We start from the raw sequence: 26,709 nt of genomic DNA on the forward strand, positions 1-26,709 counted from the left end.
TCGCATGCGACACATAGAGCATGCTAGAGCTACTTGCAGTTACCGGTTAATGGTACATCACTAGTTTTATTTAGTACGTACGCTGGCAACATCGCTCAGCTGTCTAGCGACTGCAGAGTGACTGACGTTAATTTCACTACCGGAGTATCACGATTTCTTTTGACTCGCAGTTCCTATTATTGCTTGTTAATCGCAATTTAAAACCGTAGTTGTCGCGACGCAATTCGTGAATATGGCATCGTTTAAATTTTACTTTTTGTCGGCATTAATTTGTGGCGCCCTGGTTCTTGGTAAGTACCGTTTCTATGTGGATTCATTTCGCAATGTAGAATAAGCAGTGTCTTTGTTTCTTTTTATCGCGTAAATGCAAGGGGCGTTGGGTTTTTTAGCTCATTGCACTCCGTGTCGGTATTACTGTGGCGACATTTGCGCAATAAAACGCTATGAATCTGAGAGTACCTTCATCTTATTTTAAAATGATTTCTAGAAAATGTTTCTCCAGTAATTAGATCGCAGGCCTCTAAATGCGATATCGTATCTAAAGCTTTGTGTTTCTAGTAATGAAAAGATAAGCAAATATATGTGGGATCTATTTATGTCTTAAGCAATTTAAATAATGTCCTACCTACAAATTGAATATAGAACAACGTAAATTTAATACATAGTTAAATAGCTGAATAACCTTGATTGTTGTACAGTTGCTCATTGTTTTACTCTTAATTAAATGAGATTGTTAGTTATTACCTTATTGCATAAATACACTGTTCTTTGAGGTGACTTTATTTTCCTGTTATTTTTTATTTTTTTTTTTTTTTTTTTAAGTCAATATACAGCCAAGACTCGTAATAACTTCTCTACAGTAAATCTGGTGTGACAACAGTATATATTTTTGATTATAATCTTGCCTTTATATCATAGATGCTTTTGACAACAGATTACAATTGGTATATAACCAATCCTATCAGTGAATTGCAGCTATTCATTTACCCCAACAGGCCAATCTGCAGAGGTGCCAAAACTTCCACCAACAGAGGTCATTGACCTCACAACCACTGAAGCACCGTCAACCCCGGACACAACCCCAGACTCAACGACATCAACGACTACAAGTACCACCCCATCAGCAACAACGTCCACGAAACCCGACACTACGACTAGCACAACAACGTCTACGACTAGTACTACTACTACAACGCCAGCTCCACCACCGACACCTAAGCCATCCCCTGTGCCGCCCAAGCCCATCGGACCTCCGGACCAGGGACTGTGGCCGTATGTGGATGGCAAGAATGTCACGTGTGTCATCGTGCAGTTTGCTGCTCAGTTGAACGTCACCTATGGCAAGCCTAACTGTGAGTAAATATTAATTTCTATCAAAACAACACTTACTACGTACTTTTAATGGTAAACAAATTTTAAGTTAATTGTTTTCAGTAGTTTCGGAGAAAATTGGCTGTGACAGACGAACAGACAGCGCACGAGTGATCCTATATGGGTTCCGTTTTTCCTTTTTGAGGTACAGAACACTAAAAACAATTTAATTATTCACTACACAACTCTGGCAACTCAGCAATGCAATTCAACAATATTAGAAGATATAACTGAATTAGTGTTCTTTTAAAATAAATCATACTCTGATTATTTTTGATTACAACTTGAATTTATGCCTGGTTTTGATGATGTTATATGTTATGCCACCATATCAAACATACACGAACAGGAATATGAGTATAGTATTATGTTGTTATCACATAGTAGTGTAGGTATTTTATAACAAAAATATTTTGATAAGTGATTTAGTAATGACCTTAATTAGTGACTAAACAGCAATTTTAATTTATTCATCAAAACAACATTTTTTTGACTGCGGAAGCTTTTTGCTGGGGTTGATCAAAAAGAAATGTAGAGCTTTTTAAAGGTCGATAACGCAAACGCAACATCTCTGGAGTTGGATGCACTGCACCATTGTGGTTTAAAAAAAACATATCTAAGGGCCAGTTGCATCAACCAAATTTGACAGACACATCATCGTCACGCAGCAGACGTCTATGGAACTTGCCATACAATAAAATTTAGCGAATGCTTTAACGGTGACAGACGGTTTGATGCAACCGGCCCTAAATGTAACAAAGTTTTCAAGATGTAACAACTGCAGGTTACGGTAATGGCAATTGACCTTTAATTAGCAATTTTATAGACTAATTGTGGCTGTCAATCATTAGTCAATTAGTCGTTTTTGTTTTTATTAGAATAAAATTGTGTTGCTTAACTTCAAACTTGAGTAAATCAATTCTGCTATAAGGTTGATAATCTTTCAGATCATAATACATTTTTTATATAATCAACCTTAAAGTAGAATGGATTTACCCAGGTTTGAAGTTAAGCGACACATCGTGCTTGGCACTAACACTTACGTAGTTTCATGTGCTCTGCCTGCCCCTTTATAGGGTACAGGCGTGATTGTATGCATGTAAAATTGTGCTGAAACGAAAACTCGAAACATATTCTATTGAACAATGAAATACAGGTGGATGGTACCAAACGGGGGAGGGAGAGATGACAGTTCGAAAACTAAGCATTCTATTCTAGCATGATCTGTGACGTTAGAACGTACCCAAATGCAGAAACGCTTGTACGATAATATCGTTATTGTAGCTAGCTGTCTCTATCGCTCTTCTGTATTGACGGGACAGAGCTAGACTGCGTTTCGATCGGCGTTTAGCGTCAGCGATTGTCATTTCAGCTCTGCCGGCAGGCCTGCCCCTGACCGCTATCAACGCTTATCTGTCCAATAGAGGGGCGTTTCGTGATATTGTTATATTGTGTTGCATATGATTGCAAATTGGTTGTTTTTATGGCCGGATAGCCACCACGCTTGGTCACACTTTATGACCATACATGAACCTAATGGTCGTGTAATAAGACGGGTGGACTGTGGTAGCAATTGAGAGTTATACCAATCTTTTAGTTTATTACTGTAGAATTGACAAAGCCTCTAAAGATGTTTATATGTGGAAAATCTCTTGTCGACTATAATAAATGGTTTGTTCCTCCGTCTTTGGGCTTGATTCTATAAAAGCCCCTGTCTATCATAGGAAAAACGTACGCGAGGTTAATGTAACAAATGGCTGTGATGAAACAAAAGAGGCCAAAGACCAAGCTCTGGCAGATCAGGAAACCAATAACTGATAACAGTCGGATTTGAGCTTTAGTTCAGGGCCAAGGCAAGGCATGGGAGAGAAAAGCAAATTGCATGCAATGGCCAACTTGGACAGACATTGAGAAGTCGAGAAGTTCGACTCTAATTGCAGAACTGCAGAAGAGCAAAGCTTGGAATTAAATAGGTTAATTATGCTCTCATGTTATTCGGTCTTTGGCATATTTTGGGGTATTTAGATTTGGGTTATTAGAAGTGCGTTCATCATCACGCTTATGCTCCTTTGACTCATACAAAATTGCGCCTCTGTGAGACGTTTTGCGCCTTCGGCTTTAAGAGGAACTCCGCTTTGAATTGCGGATAAACACCGAGTGTTTGGATAGCGACGTAACATTATCTTTCTCGTTCAGCCTCGCAACAATGTGGTTCGTCAAGAGCTAGAAACATCTTTCGCGGCGCCCTAGCAACAGTAGCAACAGCTCCCACTTTATGAATGTTGTACATGGTGGCATTGTGGTGCAACTTTTCAGATAATCTGAATCACAATCACAAATCTAGTTTTTTTTAATATCTGAATAAAATTCATTTCTGGCTCCTCTCGCCATTTTGGGCTATGTGTGCGCCCACGCAATGACGATTTTGGCGCCCCCTTACTATTCGGCGCCTAGAGCGGCCGCTCCACTCGCTCTATCCTTAATCCGGCCCTGAGTGATGAAATCATAAATCATTGTGCAACTAAAATTGTGATAGTAAATTTGTCTCAAATTTGTCTTCAGTCTTGTCTTGAATCAATGCGAGTTTGACATACCTATACCAAAGACATATGTAACTCCGTATAGACAGATAAAGTCTAAGAAAAAAACGTACCTACCTAGACCTAGATGGCGATACACCTTTAGGGGACGCTCGGCTAGATGGCGCTAATATTAATATTTGTCATTTTAATACATGTCAAGCCTGTGTCGAGAGATGGCAGTCTAAGCACTGTGATTACACATTTTACTTTGACAGTAACTCTCTATAATACTCGATCCTCTTTGCCTATTAGAATAGGTATCTAGAACTTTTCGCTTCTTGGAATCTTACTTACATTAGGTACATCTAAACTTAAATCTGAAAGTAATATCGATGGAAATCTGATCTCCATCTCACGCCTACGTTTTCGCTATCTAATACATAAGACTAAACGCCTATGTTTAGTGCTTACGTATTAGTTACAAAGAGGGGTTTCTTAACGGAAAATGAAAATAAACTTGAAAAAAAATGGTTATAAAGACTCGACTTTGCAATATTCTTACACAGTATTTTTCATCACACGTACTATAAAGAATATGTGGAACGATATAACTCCCGCTCCGCTTGAGTGCAAAGTACACACATTTACTGTGCGAGTGTGATGAAAAACTTCTAAACACACAATAACGTCTTTTAAATACACTTGTGTACACATATTTGTGAACGCCTTGGCCGCTCCGATTCATTTGATGTCGACAGTTGTAGAATATAAAGACAGGTAGTCCATTTAAATAGATATACGGCGATTACGGCGGTGCATCATAGTGGCGTATTGTCTATAATTGATGTCACTATGCGCCTTCTGTTACGCCGTGAGTCATGTTATCTATGTATACAAGTGGATACAGTTACTTGTAATACAATTCAAGGGTCAAACGTTATTAAACGCCAGTTTTCCCTGAAAGTATCACAACTATTTGATGTTTAACTCGTTCTCTGTCCCGTCATCGTGGTTATAATTTTATGGTCATAATACTGAAACGAGGCAAATCAGAACCTAAATTAAACTTTTATGCAGAATTGTCTGCGAGCGATGAAAATATACTTATCAGTTTTTACTCAGTTGGTCAGAACGGCTGCACCGGCAATTCAGTGGTCGCAGGTTCGAATCCTGACGGAGGTGTGAATTTTTCCATGTTTCCTTTAAAAATATGCAGAACCTAAATGAGTCAAGCCAATCTGTCAAAGAACGTCTATGAGGTAATACCAAGTTCTTTCGTAGCTTCTAAAGACATTTTGTACTGCGTTTACTGATCAGAGTGATCAGTTGATCACACTGATCAGATACCTACAGATAAAATAGTAAACAAATATTTCTAAAGTAGAAGACTATTTTTTACGTCAAAGGTTCTTGCAAAACCTTAAACTTAGCCAACACTGCAGTAAATCACAATGCTCTGAAAGACTATTTAGTAAAAACGTAACAAAGGCTGGTGAAACGGGGCCACGTTTCTCTCGAGTTAGTCATTCTCTTATCGAGTTCACTTTTGGCCGTGTTTCATGACACCAGGATGTCATCGAGACACATATAGGTTATGATTTTTTAACAGTTTTTTTTATGAAATTCTCAATAAATATGTGCAGTGAGCTGCAAAAATGCATGGCGAATTCATCAATGAATTGATTCATAATTTCTCCGTGCAATTTTGCAGTTGACTATCAGCGAGATTCACAATTACATGGACAATGGACATCATGGTACACACTTGCTTTATTTTTAACCCCCGACGCAAAAACGACGGGGTGTTATAAGTTTGACGTGTCTGTCTGTCTGTCTGTGTGTCTGTCTGTCTGTGGCATCGTAGCTCCCGAACTGATAAACCGATTTAGATTTTGTTTTTTTTTTGTTTGAAAGCTGAGTTAGTCGGGAGTGTTCTTAGCCATGTTTCATGAAAATCGGTCTATTACATCGCGGTCGGGGGGTTTTTTTTTTATTTTAATTTTGTGGTTAGGTTATTCCTATAAATTAATTCATAAAATGCCCCAGCACTCTAACGAGTATTCTCTAGCAGACCTATGTTTTCGTCAGGTTTGAACCATCTTTCAACCAATTGTTAATATCTGTCCATTATTTGATATTACAATGACAACTAGCAGCCACCATAGCATATGCCTATTCGACATTTTATAGCCTCCAATGATAAGATTTTACTCCAAGGAAGTTAAATTTTTTCACCACATCTTCGTGCGTTGGCTTTAATTCTATCATCTGTCATCAACTTCTTACATATTCCTTATTTACAATTACATGATACTGTTTAGGTTTTCTGTACGTGCATGGTGCATCCCCTATGTATTGATTGAACGCGATGTCAAGGTCGTATCGTAGACATCGAGTCGCGCCAACACTTTTCCTTGAAATACAGAAAACAAATACGTTCCACTAAATCCGCTAATGCTTTCATGGGCCTACTCGTGTTTACACACATACGACTTTAGTCCTTTACATTTTTTTTAAATACTTATACTGATCGGCGATTGACCCTAGTCACACCTGATATTTTTTTTCATTCCAACCCCAACGTGTGATATATTTTTGGATAGGTATTTAAAAATGAATACGGGTTTACTAAAATCATTTTTTCTATCGTTCTTAAAGGAAAAAAAAGTGCGTCCCCCCTCTAACCCATATGTTTAAAAAATATGAAAAAATTCACCTAGCACTGCAAACTTGCCTTGTCGCGTGCAAGTCCATACTTAAAGTCGCGCTTGATGTACGGACTCGCGCGAGGCAAGTTGTGCTAAAGGGTCTGGTGCCGTATCCGAATGGCATTTCTGCGACGCGAAACGAAAACGAAACGCGAAAGGTAGTCTGGCTCAGTCGCGCCAATACGCAAGAGCGATAGAGATAGATATCTACGAGCGTTTCGTTCCGTGAGCGTTTGTGCCATTCGGCTACGTATCCTGATAGGAAGACAGAGTGTTAGATGGAGCTCACCGATTCAGTAATCTCTCACTCTTGCTTTAGAGCAAAGAGGATCGAGTATTATCAGTGGCGGATTTGCCGTAAGGCCCAGTAGGCCCGGGCCTAGGGCGGCCAGATTTTAAGGGCGGCAAATCGTGGCAAAAGAATCACTGAGGATAACAAGATTAACAACAAAGAACTTGAATGCAAAGTATCTTAATATTATATAGGCTCGCGTAAGTATCGTATCCATTTTTGCGTATCAAAGAATAAATATTTAATTCGTACATCGTATTACATATAATATGTCGGCGCAAGGCACCTGTAACCTTATAGTGTCTGAGGCCCGTGGAGGCGGCCCACATTCCTGGTCCAATGTTTACGTTAACAGCATTAGCGGAATTGTCACAGTGATGTCTTTGTACTTTGAGACGGGGCGGATATTGTAAACACCACCGAACGTAGCCGTGGGTCCGATGTGGTACGTAATGAAATTAATTAAAATATTTGTTGTAAGCATTCCTTAAGGTGCCGAGAGGGTATTAAGATTTGGGACATGGATGAATAGAGACACGCGACCGCGCGCTATCCCATAACCGTGCCGTGAGATTACGTGTGCGCTTTAAGTACCTAGTAGTGTACCACTTGACCCACGGATTCGTTTCCGGTTCTGATAACTTAGTGATGCTAAAGCTTTGAGTTGGTGTGATTTTTTTGTGTTTTGGAACTTAAGTGATTGTGTTTGTTTTGATATTAGTAATATTCGTTACCAGTTGCATAAACATTTGTTGGACTTGTGTGCGTGATATGCCCACCGTTTCCGCCCGCCATGGAGCTGGTGCCTGCCCCTTGATGTCGAGCTACCGGCTCCGACATATAAAAGTTAAGTCGTTTTAGTTAAATATATAGGATGGTACCTACTACCTACCTATTGTTATCTATTACGCGTGTGTCTGCGATTTGCGATTGTTTTGTCAGCAGTATGCGTAAAGCAATTGCAGTGAGCGGATTAAGTGTTTTAATTACTTATTTGCAGTGATTGGGGATTTGAATGGCATAAGGGGTGAAAGACAGCAATCATTATGCTAGTATGAATCTGCCGCGGGATTCCAGGCTTGATGTGGTTTTAGATAAAGGACAGGTTTTTATTATAATATCAGTATCACCTTTATATTATAAGTTAATTGTCAGTATATTGCTATTACGGGTTAATGTTTTAAATGCGACATCCAATCATCAATTACTTACTGCTGAATAAAGCTGAGTTATTACTTCTGAATTCATTTTTTATATTAAATTAGTTTAGTATCTAAGGCCTCACTTACAATAAAATATGTAATTTATATAAAAATTACTTAATTATCAATATCATAACCAACACTTGCTTATTTAAGGGTGCTTTCAAAAACGTCAAAATAATGTAAAATTGATAGTTTTAGTCGGTGAAATGTTACACTTTCCGTTATCTAATAGATATATTTAGTTCAAGTTTCAATTGGAGCATCTTATTATCTTGATTCTTATCAGACTGGATTTTTGAAAGTTAGCTCACTAAATTAATTATGATTTTTTCTCTGATGCACGTTTAGGAAAACCCGCGTATAGCGCTGAATTAGTCGATCTTATTTGTAAAATTTGGACAATTCGTAATACTGAAACTGGTAAATTTATAATACGTATCTAGACTAGAATCTTCTCAGACGACATTTTTATTATAAGGTTTTGAAAAAGAGTAAACGAGGCAAATTACCTAAAATTAACTGACAATTTCTTTGAACATCTACATCACATCGAAGTTATTTTCGTACTAAAATAATCTGCAACGTTTACTTAAATTGCTGTTACGCCTTAGTGATTATAAATTTCTATTATCTATTTTTGGCAATTTTTTTGAAAACGAGCCTTCACCGTCACAATTATTACCACTTCTGGACATTTTTTCATATTTTGTCAGACTAATTAGAAAAAGTCCTATGATAATATATGTTATATATTTGTAAACTACTCGCAAAGCCCTATAATTTGATACCACACACGGTATGATTAAGCGCTCGGTGCGATTTCACTATTTTTCACGTGAAAGCCCTCTTAGTATTGTTTATTTTATAAATATAATACCTACACGGGTTAGTGTTTATTTTTCGAACAGTTTAATTCACAGTTTACTTGTAACCTCATTGTCCATGGGCGACGGTGGTTGCTTACTATCAGGCGATCTGACTGATCATTTGTCTACTATGGCATCAAAAAAAATTACCACGGGCTAGACGACGTATCCATATCACTGTTTCTACTTGACATCCCGCAGTGTGGCATCCAAATCCCCGATCACTGCCAATTTGGTAACGACATTTCGCAAATCGCAACGCAACGTGTATGTACGCATCTAGTTTATAATTATGGGTGTTGAGAAAGGGGCGGCACATGGCCTGGGGCCTAGAGCGGCTAAGACTGCAAATCCGCCACTGAGTATTATAGAGAGTTAGGGCCCATTTAGATGGTACGAGAACTCGCATGCGAGTTTTATTACATTGCGGTATTTGATGGCTGTGCAAAATTGTATGTAACCTCAACAGCCCGCAATGTAACTAGAATCGCATGCGAGTTCGCACGCCGTCTAAATCAGACCTTACTGTCAAAGTAAAATGTGTAATCATAGTGCATAGACTGCCATCTCTCGACACAAGCTTACAACTTTTGAACCTCAGTTTTGACAATTTGACCCATTATTGTTAACTTGATATGTGTTAAAATGTCAAATATTAATATTAGCGCCATCTAGCCGAGCGTTCCCCAAAGGTGTAACGCCATCTAGGCCACCTTTCCTTTTTCTCTAGGGCTTTGAGGTACGTTTCTTTCTTAGACTTTATCAGTCTGTACGGAGTTACATATGTCTTTGCCTGGGAGAGAGGTATTTTTCAGGGAACACTAATGGTGGGAGCGGACTGTTAAACGTATATACTTTCATCACTCCAATAAAATACTGCAAGGCACTAAAACTCGTAATACGAGTTCTCACACCGTGTAAATAATCCCTAAGTTTCTTACCTTCCCGAGTATCTTTTCAAAGAATTATTTATTTAATATCTGGGCAACAAGCTCGGTTCTGTTTCGTATCCTTGACATGTGTCGCCATCTAGTTCAAAAATGAATAGTACCTACATCGAGCGAAAGAATTCTCAGCCTTAACAACACAACTACTCCACACGAGATGGCGCGCATTTCGCCACAAAAACTCAAATAGTGTATTTTTCTATTCGTTTTAGCCTTGACCTGTGTCGCCATCTAGTGTTTGCAATAAATAGTACTTACATCAACCGAAAGAATTCTGTCTTAACAGTACAACTACTGCACACGAGATGGCGCGCGAAGAAAAACGCATGAAAACTCGAAAATTCGCGTTTTCCGGGACCTAAGGATAAGTTAGACCGATTTTTCACCCCCAAAAACCCCCACATAACAAATTTCTGCGAAATCGTTAGAGCGGTTTCTGAGATCGTCAGTGTAAATAAATATATAATATCTGGGCGACCGAGCTTCGCTCGGTTCTATTTTAATATATCACGTCTTTAGATAAAAAAAAAACACTTATAAATACAAAAACAAAAAAAAGACAAAAAACAAAAACTTAATTTCTGACCGGGATTCGAAACCCTGACACCTACGATCTATCTGCGTACATTAGACCGACCTCGTGCGACTGAGCTAAGCGGAATCGATGCGCGCGCGGCGAAATTAAGGACCATATTTTACGTTTACAAATGCGAAAGAAAAACTCATGAAAACTCGAAAATTCGCGTTTTCCGGGATCTAAGGCTACGCTAGATCGATTTTTCACCCCCGAAAACCCCCACAAAACAAATTTCAGCGAAATCGTTAGAGCGGTTTCCAAGATCGTCGGTATATATAAATAAATATATAAATAAATAAATAAATAAATAAATAAATATACAAGAATTGCTCGTTTAATAGTATAAGATATATATAAATAAATAAATAAATAAATATACAAGAATTGCTCGTTTAAAAGTATAAGATTTAATAAGTTTACACGGCATTACAGCATAAACACCAATACACCGAATAAACTAACATAGACAAAAAATACAATTTACAAATTATTTATGTACCTATCCTAATTTAACCGAATCAAATCAGCCTTTGCAAAGGTTGCATTTTTGTCGCAATTTTGACGATTGTTTTTCCTTATAGCGAAACCAGATTACTTTAGCGTTTGTGGCCGATGCTTATGTGAGTCGTCTACTTTTCCTGTTACTCTTCACAGAACTTAATATAATGAAACGGACCTGGCCAATCTTGGCAAAATCAGATATCTGTAAGGATATTAATGATACTTTTATTGGCGTTTATTTTCCTCTTCGTGGGTAAATTCGATTACGTTATTGTTATAGTGTTACCTGTTTTTATATCTAAATAATAGTGCGATAAGTCAATTTAGAAATTATGTAAGGTACAGCGGGGCATATCCCGACTCGGGGACAAATGTAACTGGTCCATTTTTTCCATGTTTTACAATGTTTGCATTATTGAATAGAGTGTCCACCGGTTATATATGGTAGGCGTGTTCAGTGGATATATGTAGAACTCAACATCCATCACATTCATGCATTGATTTGAAACGGACGAAAGTGTACGATCTTGCCACTCTTTAATTTCTACTCTTTTTAGGGTTCCGTACCAAAAAGGTACAAAAGGAACCCTTATGGTGCGACTCTGTCCGTCTGTTTCTCATTATTTTAATTGTTTTAGGTATAAGCCAACATCTTCGGATCGGATTAATTCAGTTTAAAGTTAGTTAAAGAATATGAAGGGAGTAGATGTTTATTTAACTGTTTTTTGGGTCCAGTGCAATACAAACATAACATACTTGCTTATCACTTATCAGTACTCCCATTTTGCGACGTATGATATTGACCTATATAAAGGACACCAAGCACTCCTCACAGTCATGCTGCAATTCAAACAACAAGGCGTTTTCACGGGCGATCTTTTGTCCGCGGAGCGCGGGCGCATAAGACTGACTCACTCGTTACGTGACTATGTCGACCTGTGCAAACATTTGGTGCATTTTCTAAATACCGGTGGCGTTCTGTTTCAAGTCTTGAAACGAGTCATATGTTTGTCTTTTTAACCCCCTACGCAAAAACGACGGGGTATTATAAGTTTGACGTGTCTGTCTGTGTGTGTGTCTGTCTGTGGCATCGTAGCTCCCAAACGGATGAACCGATTTAGGTTTAGTTTTTTTGTCTGAAAGCTGAGTTAGTCGGGAGTGTTCTTAGCCATGTTTCATGAAAATCGGTCCACTATGTCGCGGTCGGAGGTTTTTTCAAAATTTTAATTTTGTGGTTAGGTTAGTGCTTCATCTGCTTTATAGATCATCTGAAAGTTGAGTACATACGTGTAGAAACGGTATACGAACGCTATCAATAGAAGCGACGAAAGAGCCTTATGAGTCTATGCAATAATGACTTTAGATAATTATAAAGACACGCAAACAATCGCATGTTTATCCTTGTCATGTTAAAATTCGGAACTGAACAAACCGGAACTTTTTTCGACCACAGAAATTAAGTGACTCACATCTCACATCACATAACACTGACCCGGATACATTTCAAGTATCGTAACATTAGAACTTCCCTAATCGAAACGGGGCTGGGAAACCCCCAGTCAACCACTTTGTTTTTGTTCATCGACAAACCACAATCGAAAATGAAGAATTTTATTCTTATTCGTACATGTTGATCAGAACTAAACACAACCGCTTACGTGTTACAAATTGAGAAAGGGTTGTGACTACTTTGGACCTCCTAGTCTAAGAGTTTTGAAGACTCAACTCTCAAGTTAGTCATCTGCTAAAAGACTAAACTCGATTTTTCAGAGTTGTTTTACCAAAGATGGGAGGGATGTGTTGTTAAGGACAATAAGGACCAATAGAATCACTTCTCGCTGAGCTAGGAAAACTGATAGTTCTTAACTATAATATAAACTAAAACTCAAAATAAAATGTCATATATTAAGGAAAAAAAACGGACGGTGTGGCCTAGGGGTTCATGACGTTAGCCCGGATTGCTAAAGACTGGTGGTGCTCGTCATTTTTTCTTTAATATATGACATCTTATTTCCCATTGATTTGTTCCCATAATAACGTATAATATAAACAATAAAAATATGAACTTGATCGAAACGCAGACCCTAGAATTCTGAAAAATTGATTCGTCGTTCTACTTGATGACCGACTTGAGTTTTATCGAAAATTTTAGCCTAGTAACGACCACCATACAACATTTTTGCTAAGGAAGTTTGATTCTAGCTGCACTTGAAATTGAGTTGCGTTTCATTTCATTTCGTGGAAACCAAATGTATATTTTATTGTACATTGGGCGGCAAGAGGGGATGTCGTTAAAGACCAGAAATTGTTGTATCATTATATCTACCTACCCTTCGTCTTTGTATAAATACTACAATATATTTACATTTCACTATTTGCATCATGACGTAAATTCGATATCAGACACAATATGACGGTCGCACTTGTCTGCTAGGTTATTAGTTAGGCTTATTTCCATTTTTTCTTTTTTTTAAACTATGAATGCAGTTTTTCTTAGTATAGAAAATTACGTGTTGTATTGAGTTTAAAGTTCAAAAAGTCTCGCCCTGATCTTTAAAAAAAAAAAATTAACATCAAAGTTTAGAAGACTGTCGACTGTGGGATATGGGTTTAATTGTGGCGTAGGCGAGAGGCTGGCAACCTGTCACTGCAATGTCACAATTTGGATTTCTTTCAATTCAACCCCTTTTTGCCAAGAGTGGCACTGAAACTTAGTAGTTCATGTGCTCTGCCTAACCCTTTATGGGATCCAGGCGTGATTATATGTCTGTATATGTATGTATGTATGTATGTATGTATGTATGTTTAGAACACATTTTGAAGAATGTGTAATGATAATGATTATTTATGTGGATAAACCAATGTATGTAGTACTATACTAATAACATTGATATTAACTAACGGTAATACAAAATCCAAAAAAAACTATTTTAAAATAACAAGAGGTCTTAGTTCCCAAAAGTTCGCATCAAAAGCGCTTAATTCTCAAAAATATAATATGGTAATTAAATATTTATTTTGGTACACATGTTACGTTTGATGTAATCATAGCATTAACGTCAACTTACAATATTACAATTTTGCAAATTAAATATTAATTTCAAAATCAATACCGCGCAATTATGTTTTTCTCGATTTCCCAAAAAAAGTTCAAAGTGGAAATAAGCCCTTTTGAAAAGACGCTCCTCAATTGTTATGCCGAGCACGGTTGCCTGTTGAATTGTTAGCTTAGTATTTAGGGTAAATATCTTGTTGGTTCTATACGATATACACGTACTGAAAAATATGTACTATAATCTGTGCCCTTCCTGTACCGTAGTATAGTAAAGGAAATATTTTTGTTGTGCTTCAATAGCCTTCCTTACTTTTAATGCCTCTCGATCGTAGGTCCTGGATTTTAAGTGATATATATTATATAGAAAGCACGTTAAGACACATTAACCCTTAAATGCATAGTGATGTATATATGCATCATGTATTTTTGACTCTATTGACAGCATGTCAAAATTCAAATTTGAATAAATCTTTGTCAAGGTCATGCATTTAAGGGTTAAGACACTAGCAAATTTTACCATCATTCGTCTGCCCCAATCCCAGTCATTTGGGGTCGGCGCAGCATGGTGTCGCATAGGAATGCGCCGCTCTGTCGTGCGCTTACGCTACTCAATGCGCTTCTGACGTTCGCACCTGAATGCGACTCGTTTGTGTAGAGATGGACGGATATGTGTCATGAATGTTTAAGGTTTTGTGAGTCGATGGATAGGTTGTCTAGTATTTTTGTTTTGTTATAATTTTTTGAATTTGTGCACAGCGATTCTATTTCTGGGTGTATTGGCTTGTCTGTAATGCAGTGTCAACATATTGTTGTTAATAATTAAATAAATGTCCTTCTCTTCAATACCTCTCTATCGCCCGTCATCTCATCATTCACTTGTTTCCGTTTCATATCTTCTCACAGTCCATCCACCTTTTCCTCGGTTTTCCTCTCCCGTTGCTTCCTTCGACATTCATTCGTATTACTAGCAAATTTTATGTTAGTACCTATCTAACTCGTGATATGCTGACTTGCCATGGCTTGCGTGGTTATGTCTCATATTTTAATAACGTGATTATATAAGACTTAATTGCACGGAACAAGCGTCTTTGCGGTAATTATTTATGATTATTCTTTATAAATTATGATGTCCGAAGTCCGAATTTAAAGTACCTCCATTTTTCGAATACCAATGTCTTGAACAACGCGTTTAGGTACCAATTATATTTAGATACTTCTCACAGCAGCATTTACCACCGGGCGACCTGTCTGCTTGAGCATAATAAATTCTCCATTACATAATTTTACTTTGCTACCCTAAAACGCTAATTTATGAGTTTTAATCAGTTTTTCTTTCCCGTTAGTAAACGCAAAATATGGTCGCTAATTTCGTCGTCCGCGTATCGACGACACGTAGCTCAGTCGTAAGAGGGTTCGTCTAATATTCGCAAGCACATCGTTGGTGTCAGTGTCAGGGTTTCGATTCCCTGCCAGAAATAAAGTTTTTTTTTTTTACAAAAAAAAAAAAAATACAAAATCATTTATTCAGCAAATAGGCCACGGGGGCACTTTTACATGTCAACATTACAGAGTATTCATTAAAGTTAAACAAATGAAATTAATAGAAATATTAACTAAAAATATTAATCATAAGCAAAGTAGCTATACACTGATATAGAATTAGAGATGTATAAAGTCTCTAAATGTCATATTATTACTAACTATAATCAATACATAAAGAAAGTGCAAACAGATACAAAGATAAAAGAAATCTATAATACTTCAATAGTTGTAAAAGACTGAATATTACAAGTAAAAATATTATACTTAATCAAATAATCCATGGAGATGTATAGCGTCTCCAAGAGTCAAATTTTATAAAATTAAAATATTTAAAAGTAAAAACTTTTGTCAAATAATACAAAAAAAAAATACAGAAAATGAACAGCTAAATTACACATTTCAAGAGATGTACAAGTCTCTAGTTGTCAATCATTAAAGAACAAATCAAGTTTACAAATAAGGGCCAATCAAGGTTACAAATTAAGTTTAAAAATATAATCAAAATCTCAGAGATGTATAAGGTCTCTAAGTGTCCAAAAAACTAACATTAACTAAAACTTTTGTATTTATAAGAGTTTTTTTTTATCTAAAGACGTGATATAATAAAATAGAACCGAGCGATGCTGGGTCGCCCGGTACTTCAGTTATAAAATGTGAAAACTAATAGTTTCTTTCTTTCCAGCTTCCTCCTCTGAGTTGATCCACGTGATCCTCAATGTCCCAGCCAACGCTTCAATCATCTCCGGCAATTGCGAGGGTATGGAACAGTGGCTCACCATCGGCTGGCCAGCAACCAATGAAACCAACCACACAGTCACTGTTCTCTTCGCGAAGAATGACACTACCAAGTCTTATGAGATGAAGAGCTTGAACGCTAGCCTTGTGGCGTCCATCTTCCCTAATATCAGTAAGTATCTAATATTGTCATGGTACACACACACAGTGGCTCACTATTGGCAGGCGGTCTACGAGACCAACCACACGTTGACAGTCTTATTCGCTAAGAATGACATCACAGAAGTGTTATTAGAAGAAGAGTTATTGAGTGAAGTGTAGTTAAAAAATTGCAAGTAACACTGCTAAAATTAGGTTTTACTAAAATCGCCTAAATGCGGTCAGCTTAGTCTTACCTTACTCTAGCTTAGGACTTCTAATGACATCCATGCTCTTTAGTTTTTCTTTCTATTGGCCTAAGAAATGCTTGTTAACCCCTCGTATGCTTAAACACGGATCCGTGCGTGGGAATTTTAATCGATTGTTTTAAATGTCAAGGTCACTATTTCAATGATCAAAATTCACAGGCCGCATACGAGGGGTTAATACCCATAAAATCTTCGAGTTCCTTGTATTACACCGTGTAATAAAATAATTCGTCAAATAAGGAGCAAGCGGGATATACTCTGATTATCCATACTTTAAATCGGGTTAAATTGTGGGTTTTAATTGGGTTAAATTGTGGCGTAGGCGAGAGGCTGGCAACCTGTCACTGCAATGTCACAGTTTCGTTTTCTTTCAACCCCTTATTTGTCAAGAGTGGCACTGAAGCTTTAGTAGTTTCATGTGTTCTGCCTACCCCTTTATGGGATACAGGCGTGATTGTATGTATCCATACTTTACTATAAATGGGAAAGGTGTGTGTCATTTTGTTTGTCCGTTTTCACGGCAAAACGGAGCGAGGAATTGTCGTGATTTTGAAAGTGGAGATAGTTGAAGGGATGGAGCGTGACATAGGCTACTTTTTGACTCTTAACTCCCACTTCCGCAATTTTCGAATTTAGCGTGATCGAAGCCGCGGGCAAGCTAGTCCACTATACGATAACTTATAGCTATTTAGTGTGACGGAAATATGAACAATATTTGTTTGTATGAGTCGTCAGTTCGTACTAATCTTATCGTACCGTCAAACGAACAGACGCTGTTCTATTAGTTTGATAAACTATGTTTACTACGTAATACTTGCTATAGTTGTACATGTATATACGAGATTAAACATGAAAATAATAATAATATATCTAACTTCTTCCTCGTTCCCTCAATGCTGAGGATCGCGACCACAAGTAGCGTGTCTCCATTGAACGCGGTCATAAGCCATGTGGACTGCACGATATAGGCTGCCGCCAGTCGACTTCTTCACACAGTCAGACCATCTCTTACGAGCCCCACCCCAAGCGCGTTTACCGTTCATTCGCCCCAAGATGATACACTTCTCCATATTATGCATTGGTGATCTCATGATGTGACCGAAAAATCTAAGGGTTCGCTCCTGGCATATTTTGGAGAGGCGTGTGGTGATATTAAGTTCTTCCAAAATAGAGATGTTAGTTCTTCTAGCTGTCCAAATATATCTAACTAATACTAGATAGAAATGAACTTAGAATTTAGGAAAGAGAAACTAGATGTGTTTTACGATTTACGCATATCACACGCTACCTATACTTATTACCTAGTGTTGCTAGATGATGCTAATCGTTTGCGCCGTATGGAGCGAAACGCTAATATGTATGTCTGTTGCTCTAATATACTGTAAGAAATAACTCTCTCACATATTAGGCCAGATACAGTCAGCAGCAGAAGTTCCGTAGCGGGCAAGGTGTTCACAATGATCCTAACACGCTCTTATTGTCTTAAAAATAAGATCGTGTCAAGTTCATTTTGAACACCTTGCCCGCTACGGAACTTCTGCTGCTGACTGTGCATTAGCGTTTAGATTACTTTCTATTGAGAGAAACGACATATTTGTTAAAAAAAAATACGGTCGCCATCTTGACTTGTCTGGGCCCTCTTTCTGTCAAACAATTTTCTCTCATCAGTAGTTATACCTACCATCTTGACTTGTCTGGGCCCTCTTTCTGTCAAACAATTTTCTCTCATCAGTAGTTATACCTACCAGAAAGTATCCCTATCCCTACAGAGTGCCAGTAAATGCCACTGTAAATCATAAGTCACTGTCAACAAATGTGAAATAAGGCTGTAAATCTGTGTTAGCGTGTCGAACACTGGTACTTTTTACGTTACACATGTATAAAATATAACAATAACGTTTTGCTGAGAATTTGAGACCTAAATGTACTAATAAAGCCTTTTTTCCCCAGCCAATGTAAACACCATCAACCTGTCCCACCAGACGCCAGAATGGCAAACGCCCCTCGCCGCGTCCTACCGTTGCACGCCCGCAACAGAACTCAAGATGAACGCTGACAACAACAACATTGCTGCCACCTTAACACTGAGTCGGCTGCAGGAGGAGGCCTTCAGGAACGCTTCTGGCAAAGGATTCAGTGCTGGTAAGTTGTATAGTATAAGAAAACAACAGGTCAGAACTCAGGACGAACGCTGATAACAGCACTGCAATGTCGATAACAATATTGCAATGACGACAACAACATTGCAATGCCGACAACAACATTGCAATGCCGACAACAACATTGCAATGACGACAACAACATTGCAATGACGACAACAACATTGCAATGCCGACAACAACATTGCAATGACGACAACAACATTGCAATGCCGACAACAACATTGCAATGACGACAACAACATTGCAATGCCGACAACAACATTGCAATGCCGACAACAACATTGCAATGCCGACAACAACATTGCAATGCCGACAACAACATTGTAATGTTGACAAGCAGATCGTACTTATACTTCAACGCTTAGCCAACTTCAAGAAGGTTACAGGAATGATTTTGGCTCAGGATTCGGTGCTGACGAGTTCCATAAGAAAATTTCGATTAAGGTACAGCGGGGCAAATCTCGACGGAGGGGCCATATTTTCCATTATTACACTATTAAATTGAGTTCCACATGTATCCACTGAACACGCTTGCCATATATAACCAGTGGACACTCTAATTCATAATGTAAACATTGTAAAACATGGAAAAAAAATGGATCAGTTACATTTGCCCCGCAGTCGAAATTGTCCCGCTGTACCTTACAGAAGTTTTCACGGCTCTGCTACAGGTTGAGGTAGCATCTTTGTTGGTTTTTCATGGTATATTCATGATATCAGTTTCAGTTTATATTTTATGTAGGTAGTGTTTGTATCGACACAGGCAGACGATTATTATCACCTTGTTAGATACGACAAATATAATGAATCACGCAGCAAAAACAAGTTAAAGTCAGTTGAAAACGTACGCCGATAGCTACGTGATTTCTGCCCTAATCAAGTCATTTATCAAACTGTAATTAATTTCTTCGCATTGTACGCATATCGGCATCGACCGGTCTGATAGTGTGATAACAGAAAAACGCTCGGGTCACGCACTTCGCTATCAGATAGTACATGTGTGTGTAAACTAGTCAGGAATAGTGAGATATATGTTGAATTTTGTAATAAGATTAGATAGAGCATGAGAATTTATAAATTGGGACACTAATAACCTAACCACTAATTTTAAATTTTGAAAAAAAAAAAACCCGACATAGTGGACCTATTTTCATGAAACATGGCTAAGAACACTCCCGACTAACTCAGCTTTCAAAGAAAAAAAAACTAAATCTAAATCGGGTCATCCGTTCGGGAGCTATAATGCCACAGACAGACAGATAGACACGTCAAACTTATAACACCCCGTCGTTTTTGCGTCGGGGGTTAAAAATATAAATAAAGACGCGCGGCGTCCGTTTAGTAAACAAAACTTAATCCCACGTATAAAATATATTTGACATTTGAAAAATACCTACTTGTCTTCTATATAACGGTGTACATATTAGTAAGGCATAACCAGTCAATTCCAAATATTTTTGGACGTTTTTTGGTAGAAATGTATAAAAGTTAAGCAATAAAAATACTATATCCGTCCAGTCCGTCCGTCCGTCCGTCCATCCAGTCTACCCGTGACCACGGACGTAATGTCATGTCCGAAACGTCGGGTTAAATATAAAACGTAAGTTTTACGCGATTAAGTCCCGTTTTAATTTAATAATATGAATAAAAAAACTGATAACAGAAAAACGCTCGGGTCACGCACTTCGCTATCAGATAGTACATGTGTGTGTAAACTAGTCAGGAATAGTGAGATATATGTTGAATTTTGTAATAAGATTAGATAGAGCATGAGAATTTATAAATTGGGACACTAATAACCTAACCACTAATTTTAAATTTTGAAAAAAAAAAAACCCGACATAGTGGACCTATTTTCATGAAACATGGCTAAGAACACTCCCGACTAACTCAGCTTTCAAAGAAAAAAAAAACTAAATCTAAATCGGGTCATCCGTTCGGGAGCTATAATGCCACAGACAGACAGATAGACACGTCAAACTTATAACACCCCGTCGTTTTTGCGTCGGGGGTTAAAAATATAAATAAAGACGCGCGGCGTCCGTTTAGTAAACAAAACTTAATCCCACGTATAAAATATATTTGACATTTGAAAAATACCTACTTGTCTTCTATATAACGGTGTACATATTAGTAAGGCATAACCAGTCAATTCCAAATATTTTTGGACGTTTTTTGGTAGAAATGTATAAAAGTTAAGCAATAAAAATACTATATCCGTCCAGTCCGTCCGTCCGTCCGTCCATCCAGTCTACCCGTGACCACGGACGTAATGTCATGTCCGAAACGTCGGGTTAAATATAAAACGTAAGTTTTACGCGATTAAGTCCCGTTTTAATTTAATAATATGAATAAAAATACTGCCAAAGCCTACCTTAGCAGTATTTTTTTTTATTTAGTCCTTCCAACTGCGAATTGGTAGAACTGTTATAAGTACATGTGAAAAGTATAAATATTCCTTATTCTATGGAATCTATCTATCGGAATCCACTTATAAAAGTATGAAATAAATGGCGATGATATGTAAACAAAAAGAGGCGCAATTGAGCGTCAAACGTCGCCATTTTGAATATTTGTACGTACAGTTCGTGTTGCTCGAAGGTCAATCAACTTTTTGCCTTTATTATTTTGTTCCGTGATTAGAGAAACACTTAAAATTTACTGATATTTACATTTTTTGTTTGAATACTCTGAAGTGTCGACAGTATTTCATGGAAAATTTCTGCTGAACATAGTATTTTTTAACTTTTCTATGTTCTAATGTTGTTTACAGTTTAATAACCTACTACTTACTATTTTTACTTTAATCGTACTTAATTATTTGGTTTTTCTAACTATGACACATAAGTTATCATTGCGTTATCGAAGCAAACACCGGTGTCTGTTGGAATGTTGTGCAATGGATATAATATAATATATTATGTCTGTGCGTCATTTAATGTGCTGTCACTTGTGTATTTATGTAACCATTTTATACAATAAATACTAGTAACAAGCTAGGGTCTCCTGAATTTCTACTAGAAAAAAGAAGCTAAAATATTTCAATTTTCAACCCCATTTTGACCTCAAAATATTTTGTTACTAGCTTTTGGCCGCGGCTTCGCTCGCGTTAGAAAGAGACAAAAAGTCGCCTATGTCACACTACTCACTCTCCATTCCTTCAACTATCTCCACATACAAAATCACGTCAATTCGTCGCTTCGTTTTGCCGTGAAAGACGGACAAACAAACAGACACACACACACTTTCCCATTTATAATATTACTTGAGTCTTAATTGTTTACATGCTAAAACTATGATCCCATACAGATGGAGTGTACAAACAGACTACGATGAATATGGCATATATTTAACTAATATCAAAGACATATGTAACTACGTATAGACGGATAGTCTAAGAAAAAAAACGTACCTCAAAGCCTTACAGAAAAAGGTACGGTGGCCTAGATGGCGTTACACCTTTGGGGGACGCTCGGCTAGATGGCGCTAATATTAATATTTGACATTTTAACACAAACATATCAAGCTAACAATATGGGCCAAATTGTCGAAACTGAGGTTCAAAAGTTTTAATCTTGTGTCGAGAGATGGCAGTCTATGCACTGTGATTACACATTTTACTTTGACAGTAACTCTCTATAATGGTCGATCCTCTTTGCTAATATCTATGACAAAAATAAAACCCTAGGCTTCCATATAAATTGAAGTAGGTATCTGCGGTGGTTCTAACAAGCTGTTAATCGTTTGCCATTATTTTATTGTGATAGTATTTGTTACAAAATACACAATTTTATCATTGATTTCTTTGTGGTTTATTTTGACAATATATTTAGTTACTAGCTTTTGCCCGAGGCTTCGCTCGCGTTAGAAAGAGACAAAAAGTAGCCTATGTCACTCTCCATCCCTTCAACTATCTCCACATAAAAAATCACGTCAATTCGTCGCTCCGTTTTGCCGTGAAAGACGGACAAACAAACAGAGACACGCTCTTTCCCATTTATAAAATTAGTATGGATTTTGTCGACATTTTTAACATTTTGTTCAATATTTTTACAGCTCGCGACTGCTCCAGTGGCGACATTCCCGACGCCGTCCCGATTGCAGTGGGCTGCGCTCTCGGTGGCATGGTGGTCGTTGTACTGATCGCGTACCTAGCCGCCCGCCGCCGCTCCGCTGCCCGCGGTTACCTGTCCATGTGAACAGGTCAGTACATGTACTAGTGTTAGTTATGCCACAGGAGGCTGTACTCTCGGTGGCATGGTAGTCGTAGTACTGATCGCGTACCTAGTCGCCCGCCGCCCCCGGTTACCTGTCCATGTGAACAGGTCAGTAGTGTTCCAAGTTTTGGTTTCCATCGCGTCGCCGCCGCTTAGTCGCCCGCGGCTACCTGTCTGTGTGAACAGGCCAGTATTTACACTAATGTTACTTTGATTATTGATTGAATACAATTTATAACTAATAGTTTAAAAATATAGTGCGTATTTTACAAAACGAAAAGTAGTATCTATTGTGAACTTTCAAAAAGTCTAAGTATGTATACCTTAAAACTGTCGTCGAACTGAATTTCTAACATTTTTATTGTTTATTATTGTATCCTAACCCACATTTCTTTCTTTTTTAGATGACGTATCGGATTAAATAAAAAAGTAGTCAATATATAAATAGTAACAGGTAAACAATCACCGCATTTACCTAAAGACATTTCGTGGTTAAATCTCATACATATATATTCCCATCATCATTATTATAGGAAAATTATTCGATGTGATTTGCTCAAGGATTTCTTTATGCTGGCAACATCCGGTAACGATTTTTGAATTTAGAAACCAGTACAGCCTAGCAAAAAAGTTGAATAATAGGGGCGCCACCGTCTGTGTCAACCGATTTGCATATGGCAACTTTTGTTTGAGAACAGAAAGTGTTGCTATCATAAAAAAATGTTCCATATCTACTTTTTTGCTAAGGTGTAACTTGCTTGTCAGGTATAAGCTAAATCTGTCTCTTTCGCACTTATGTGTTGAAAAGGTGAAAAAAAAAATTAAAATCCAGCCAATTTAAATATGTTTGAAAATAATTGATTTTATTTGTGTTTTGTGGGTGTCTTTGTTTTCGTCGTTTTGGCCATAATAATAGAGTCATAGTAATTATATATATCTTTTAATTTCTATATCTTAGAAATAACTGAATTATAATTTCTTATTGGACTGAGAACAATTAAAAGAGGTAGAACTATTACATATATGTATACATTATGTGATGTTATTTAGTAATAGCAGAAAGTAGATTTTTTTTAATGATTATAATTGATTTTTTTAAGATATCAGTGTGCGATGACATTTTATCCAAAGATTCAATAATTTGAACTCAGTTATACCGCTGTATAACTAGATGTCAATGTCTGTCCAAAAGTTACTATAGTTGGTATTAACATAGATTAAATATTACAGGATTATACCATCCCATTCATGCGACCGCCTAAAGAAGTGCATAAAGTAGATGGCGCCACTAAAAATGCCTTGTTGCCATCGATTACTTGTTGATTGAAGTGGCAGTGGGCTGGTCACGTTAGTCGCAGGACAGACAGTCGGTGGAGCCGAAAGGTTCTTGAGTGGAGACCGCGACTCGGTAAACGTGGTGCAGGACGCCCTGTGACAAGATGGAGTGACGACATCCGCAAGTTGGCTGGTGTTGGCTGGATGAGATTAGCTGAAGATCGGGAGCAGTGGCGTGCATTAGGAGAGGCCTATGTCCAGCAGTGGACGAGGATAGGCTGATAATGATGATGATGATGATGACTTGTAGATTGGCATTAAGTGTCACTATGAAGCCATAAATTGAAAGTGCCACTTAACGCCATTTACAAGTATAATCGATGGCAACAAGGCATATTTTTAGTGGCGCCATCTTTTGCGCGTCTTTAGGCAGTCGCATTTTAATATATGGGATGGTATAATCTTCTTATATTTAATGTATGGTATTAACAGTGTCTTTTAGAATTACCTAAACCTAGTATTCTAGATATTCATTAAGTACAATGTGCTGGATAACCTAAAAAAAAAAAACTACAGAAATCCCACTTCTGATGTCTGTACATTTTATTTTAAACCTTACATAGAAGATAAACCATTTTGAACTGGTTTGTGAAACGTATCCAGTAACAGGACTTGATTGACTCTTGATTAAGGAGGGTGCAATTAAAAAAAAAGTAGAAAGAGAGGGTCCGATGTAAAGGGTGATGGAAGACTTTGAAACTTTTAGCTACTAACTTGAGCTTGCCAACTGAGTTTAGTTTTTTAAGGTTAGATGAAATGCAGAAGCTTAAAGTTTTTAAAGCAGGTAATTTATGTTTTAATATTTGAAGTTAATAATGATTAATGTTATTTGACATTATCTAATTACACCTACTGCATAAAATACCCAATGGTCTTTTTCTTACATTCGAAATGATATCTGTCTTATGTAAAGATGAGAGAAATTAAAAATATTACATAATTGAAAATATCGTTTATTTTATACGTAACACAACGTACTCAAGTTAGTAGCTAAAAGTAATTGTTTTTTTATAGGCCAAGCAAAAAAATAAGAATAGATAAACTTTTATTGGGTCCCAAAGACATTTAGAGCTTTTTTTTTAACTAAAAAACTCCCGTGAGACTCAAACATATTTAAAAGTATTTTAAGCGGGTTACTCATGTATTAAGTCGATATAGCGTTCGACATGTTTCGGTCCAATTTCGAGGACCTTTCTCAACACATTTAGAGCTTATGTAATATCAGAATTTGCGTCTCATGTTCCTTATGTTTTTGCTTGGCCAATATGAAAAACGAGAATGTAATACTGAAAATAAATAAATGTTTTTTATTGCCATAATCGACTTTTATTTTCCATATAAAGCAGTTACAATAAATATGCATATGTACAGTTATAATTATATTTACAAGTAATACTACTGAACACGTATATGAAAAGAGTTGTAGTTGTCGGCACTGGTCCCACCGCGAGCTAGTAAGCTATGAGCTATCGGCTATAAAAACGAACAAAAGATAAGCATTCCCGTGCAAATAAAAGAGACACGGCGATATAGATAGCTCACCGCTGGGCGAGTAACTATAAACATCGCCGTGTCTCTTTTATTTACACCGGAGTGATTATCTTTTGTTCGTTTTTATAGCCGATAGCTCATAGCTTACTAGCTCGCGGTGGGACCAGTGCTGTAGAGGAGTTGAATCTAGTCTAAAAAATAAATACCGAAACATAGTATGGTCCTACCACAAGTTTAACACCGACATATTTCCTATGGTAGGTGAGCATTTCTTTTTTTTTGCCATTTTTTTTAATTTAATTTTTTTTTGGGAATTTTAGGTTAATTGTACTCAGAATCACGAGTACTTTAAATCTCACTGGGAGACAAAAAGTGTCCCAGAATTTCCATACATTTTTGTTACTTTCCTCCTTTGTTACCACACACAACATGTATGGAAAATGGTAACAAAATAAGAAAAAATCGTATGGGACTTTTATTTTAACTACTATGATTGAAGAAGCTGATTCTGAGTACCATAATTTTTTTCAAAATATCACATTTTATAAAAGTGGCGAAAAAAAAAAAAGAAATGCTCAGGTATACATCTCGTATTGGTACTCAACCTGTTAAGCCTGGCGTCCACTAGGCTCGCCGAGTCGAGTCTCATTAATACGCCTCCTGCATATTATGCGTTCATTAGCGACGCGTCGAATCGCATTCAATTATTATATAACTCGATTCGACGCGGCTCGATTCAGCCTTAGAGGACGCCAGGCTTTAACAGTCGGCAGCAA

The 26,709-nt window shown here is 37.4% G+C and overlaps 1 protein-coding gene across 1 annotated transcript; it reads left to right on the plus strand.

Annotated features, from left to right (window-relative positions):
- The first annotated feature begins 102 nt into the window (after nucleotides 1-102).
- On the plus strand, nucleotides 103-25,758 carry LOC125227251 (lysosome-associated membrane glycoprotein 1-like). Its single transcript, XM_048131511.1, has 6 exons — nucleotides 103-290; nucleotides 996-1,352; nucleotides 16,269-16,493; nucleotides 18,679-18,870; nucleotides 22,947-23,093; nucleotides 23,512-25,758. Exons 1-5 carry the CDS (start codon nucleotides 233-235, stop codon nucleotides 23,087-23,089), a joined length of 975 nt encoding a protein of 324 aa, XP_047987468.1. The 5' UTR covers nucleotides 103-232; the 3' UTR covers nucleotides 23,090-23,093; nucleotides 23,512-25,758.
- The last annotated feature ends 951 nt before the right edge of the window (nucleotides 25,759-26,709 follow it).

The sequence above is a fragment of the Leguminivora glycinivorella genome, chromosome 6, assembly GCF_023078275.1.
Source record: "Leguminivora glycinivorella isolate SPB_JAAS2020 chromosome 6, LegGlyc_1.1, whole genome shotgun sequence".
Taxonomy (NCBI): Eukaryota; Metazoa; Arthropoda; class Insecta; order Lepidoptera; family Tortricidae; genus Leguminivora; species Leguminivora glycinivorella.

Bases quoted from the DNA above. Each gene is read 5' to 3' on its own strand.
- LOC125227251 (XM_048131511.1), top strand. From the start codon at position 233: ATGGCATCGTTTAAATTTTACTTTTTGTCGGCATTAATTTGTGGCGCC. The intron at 1,353-16,268 runs GTGAGTAAATAT...CTTTCTTTCCAG, and splicing joins CACCTATGGCAAGCCTAACT to CTTCCTCCTCTGAGTTGATC. The intron at 16,494-18,678 runs GTAAGTATCTAA...TTTTTTCCCCAG, and splicing joins GTCCATCTTCCCTAATATCA to CCAATGTAAACACCATCAAC.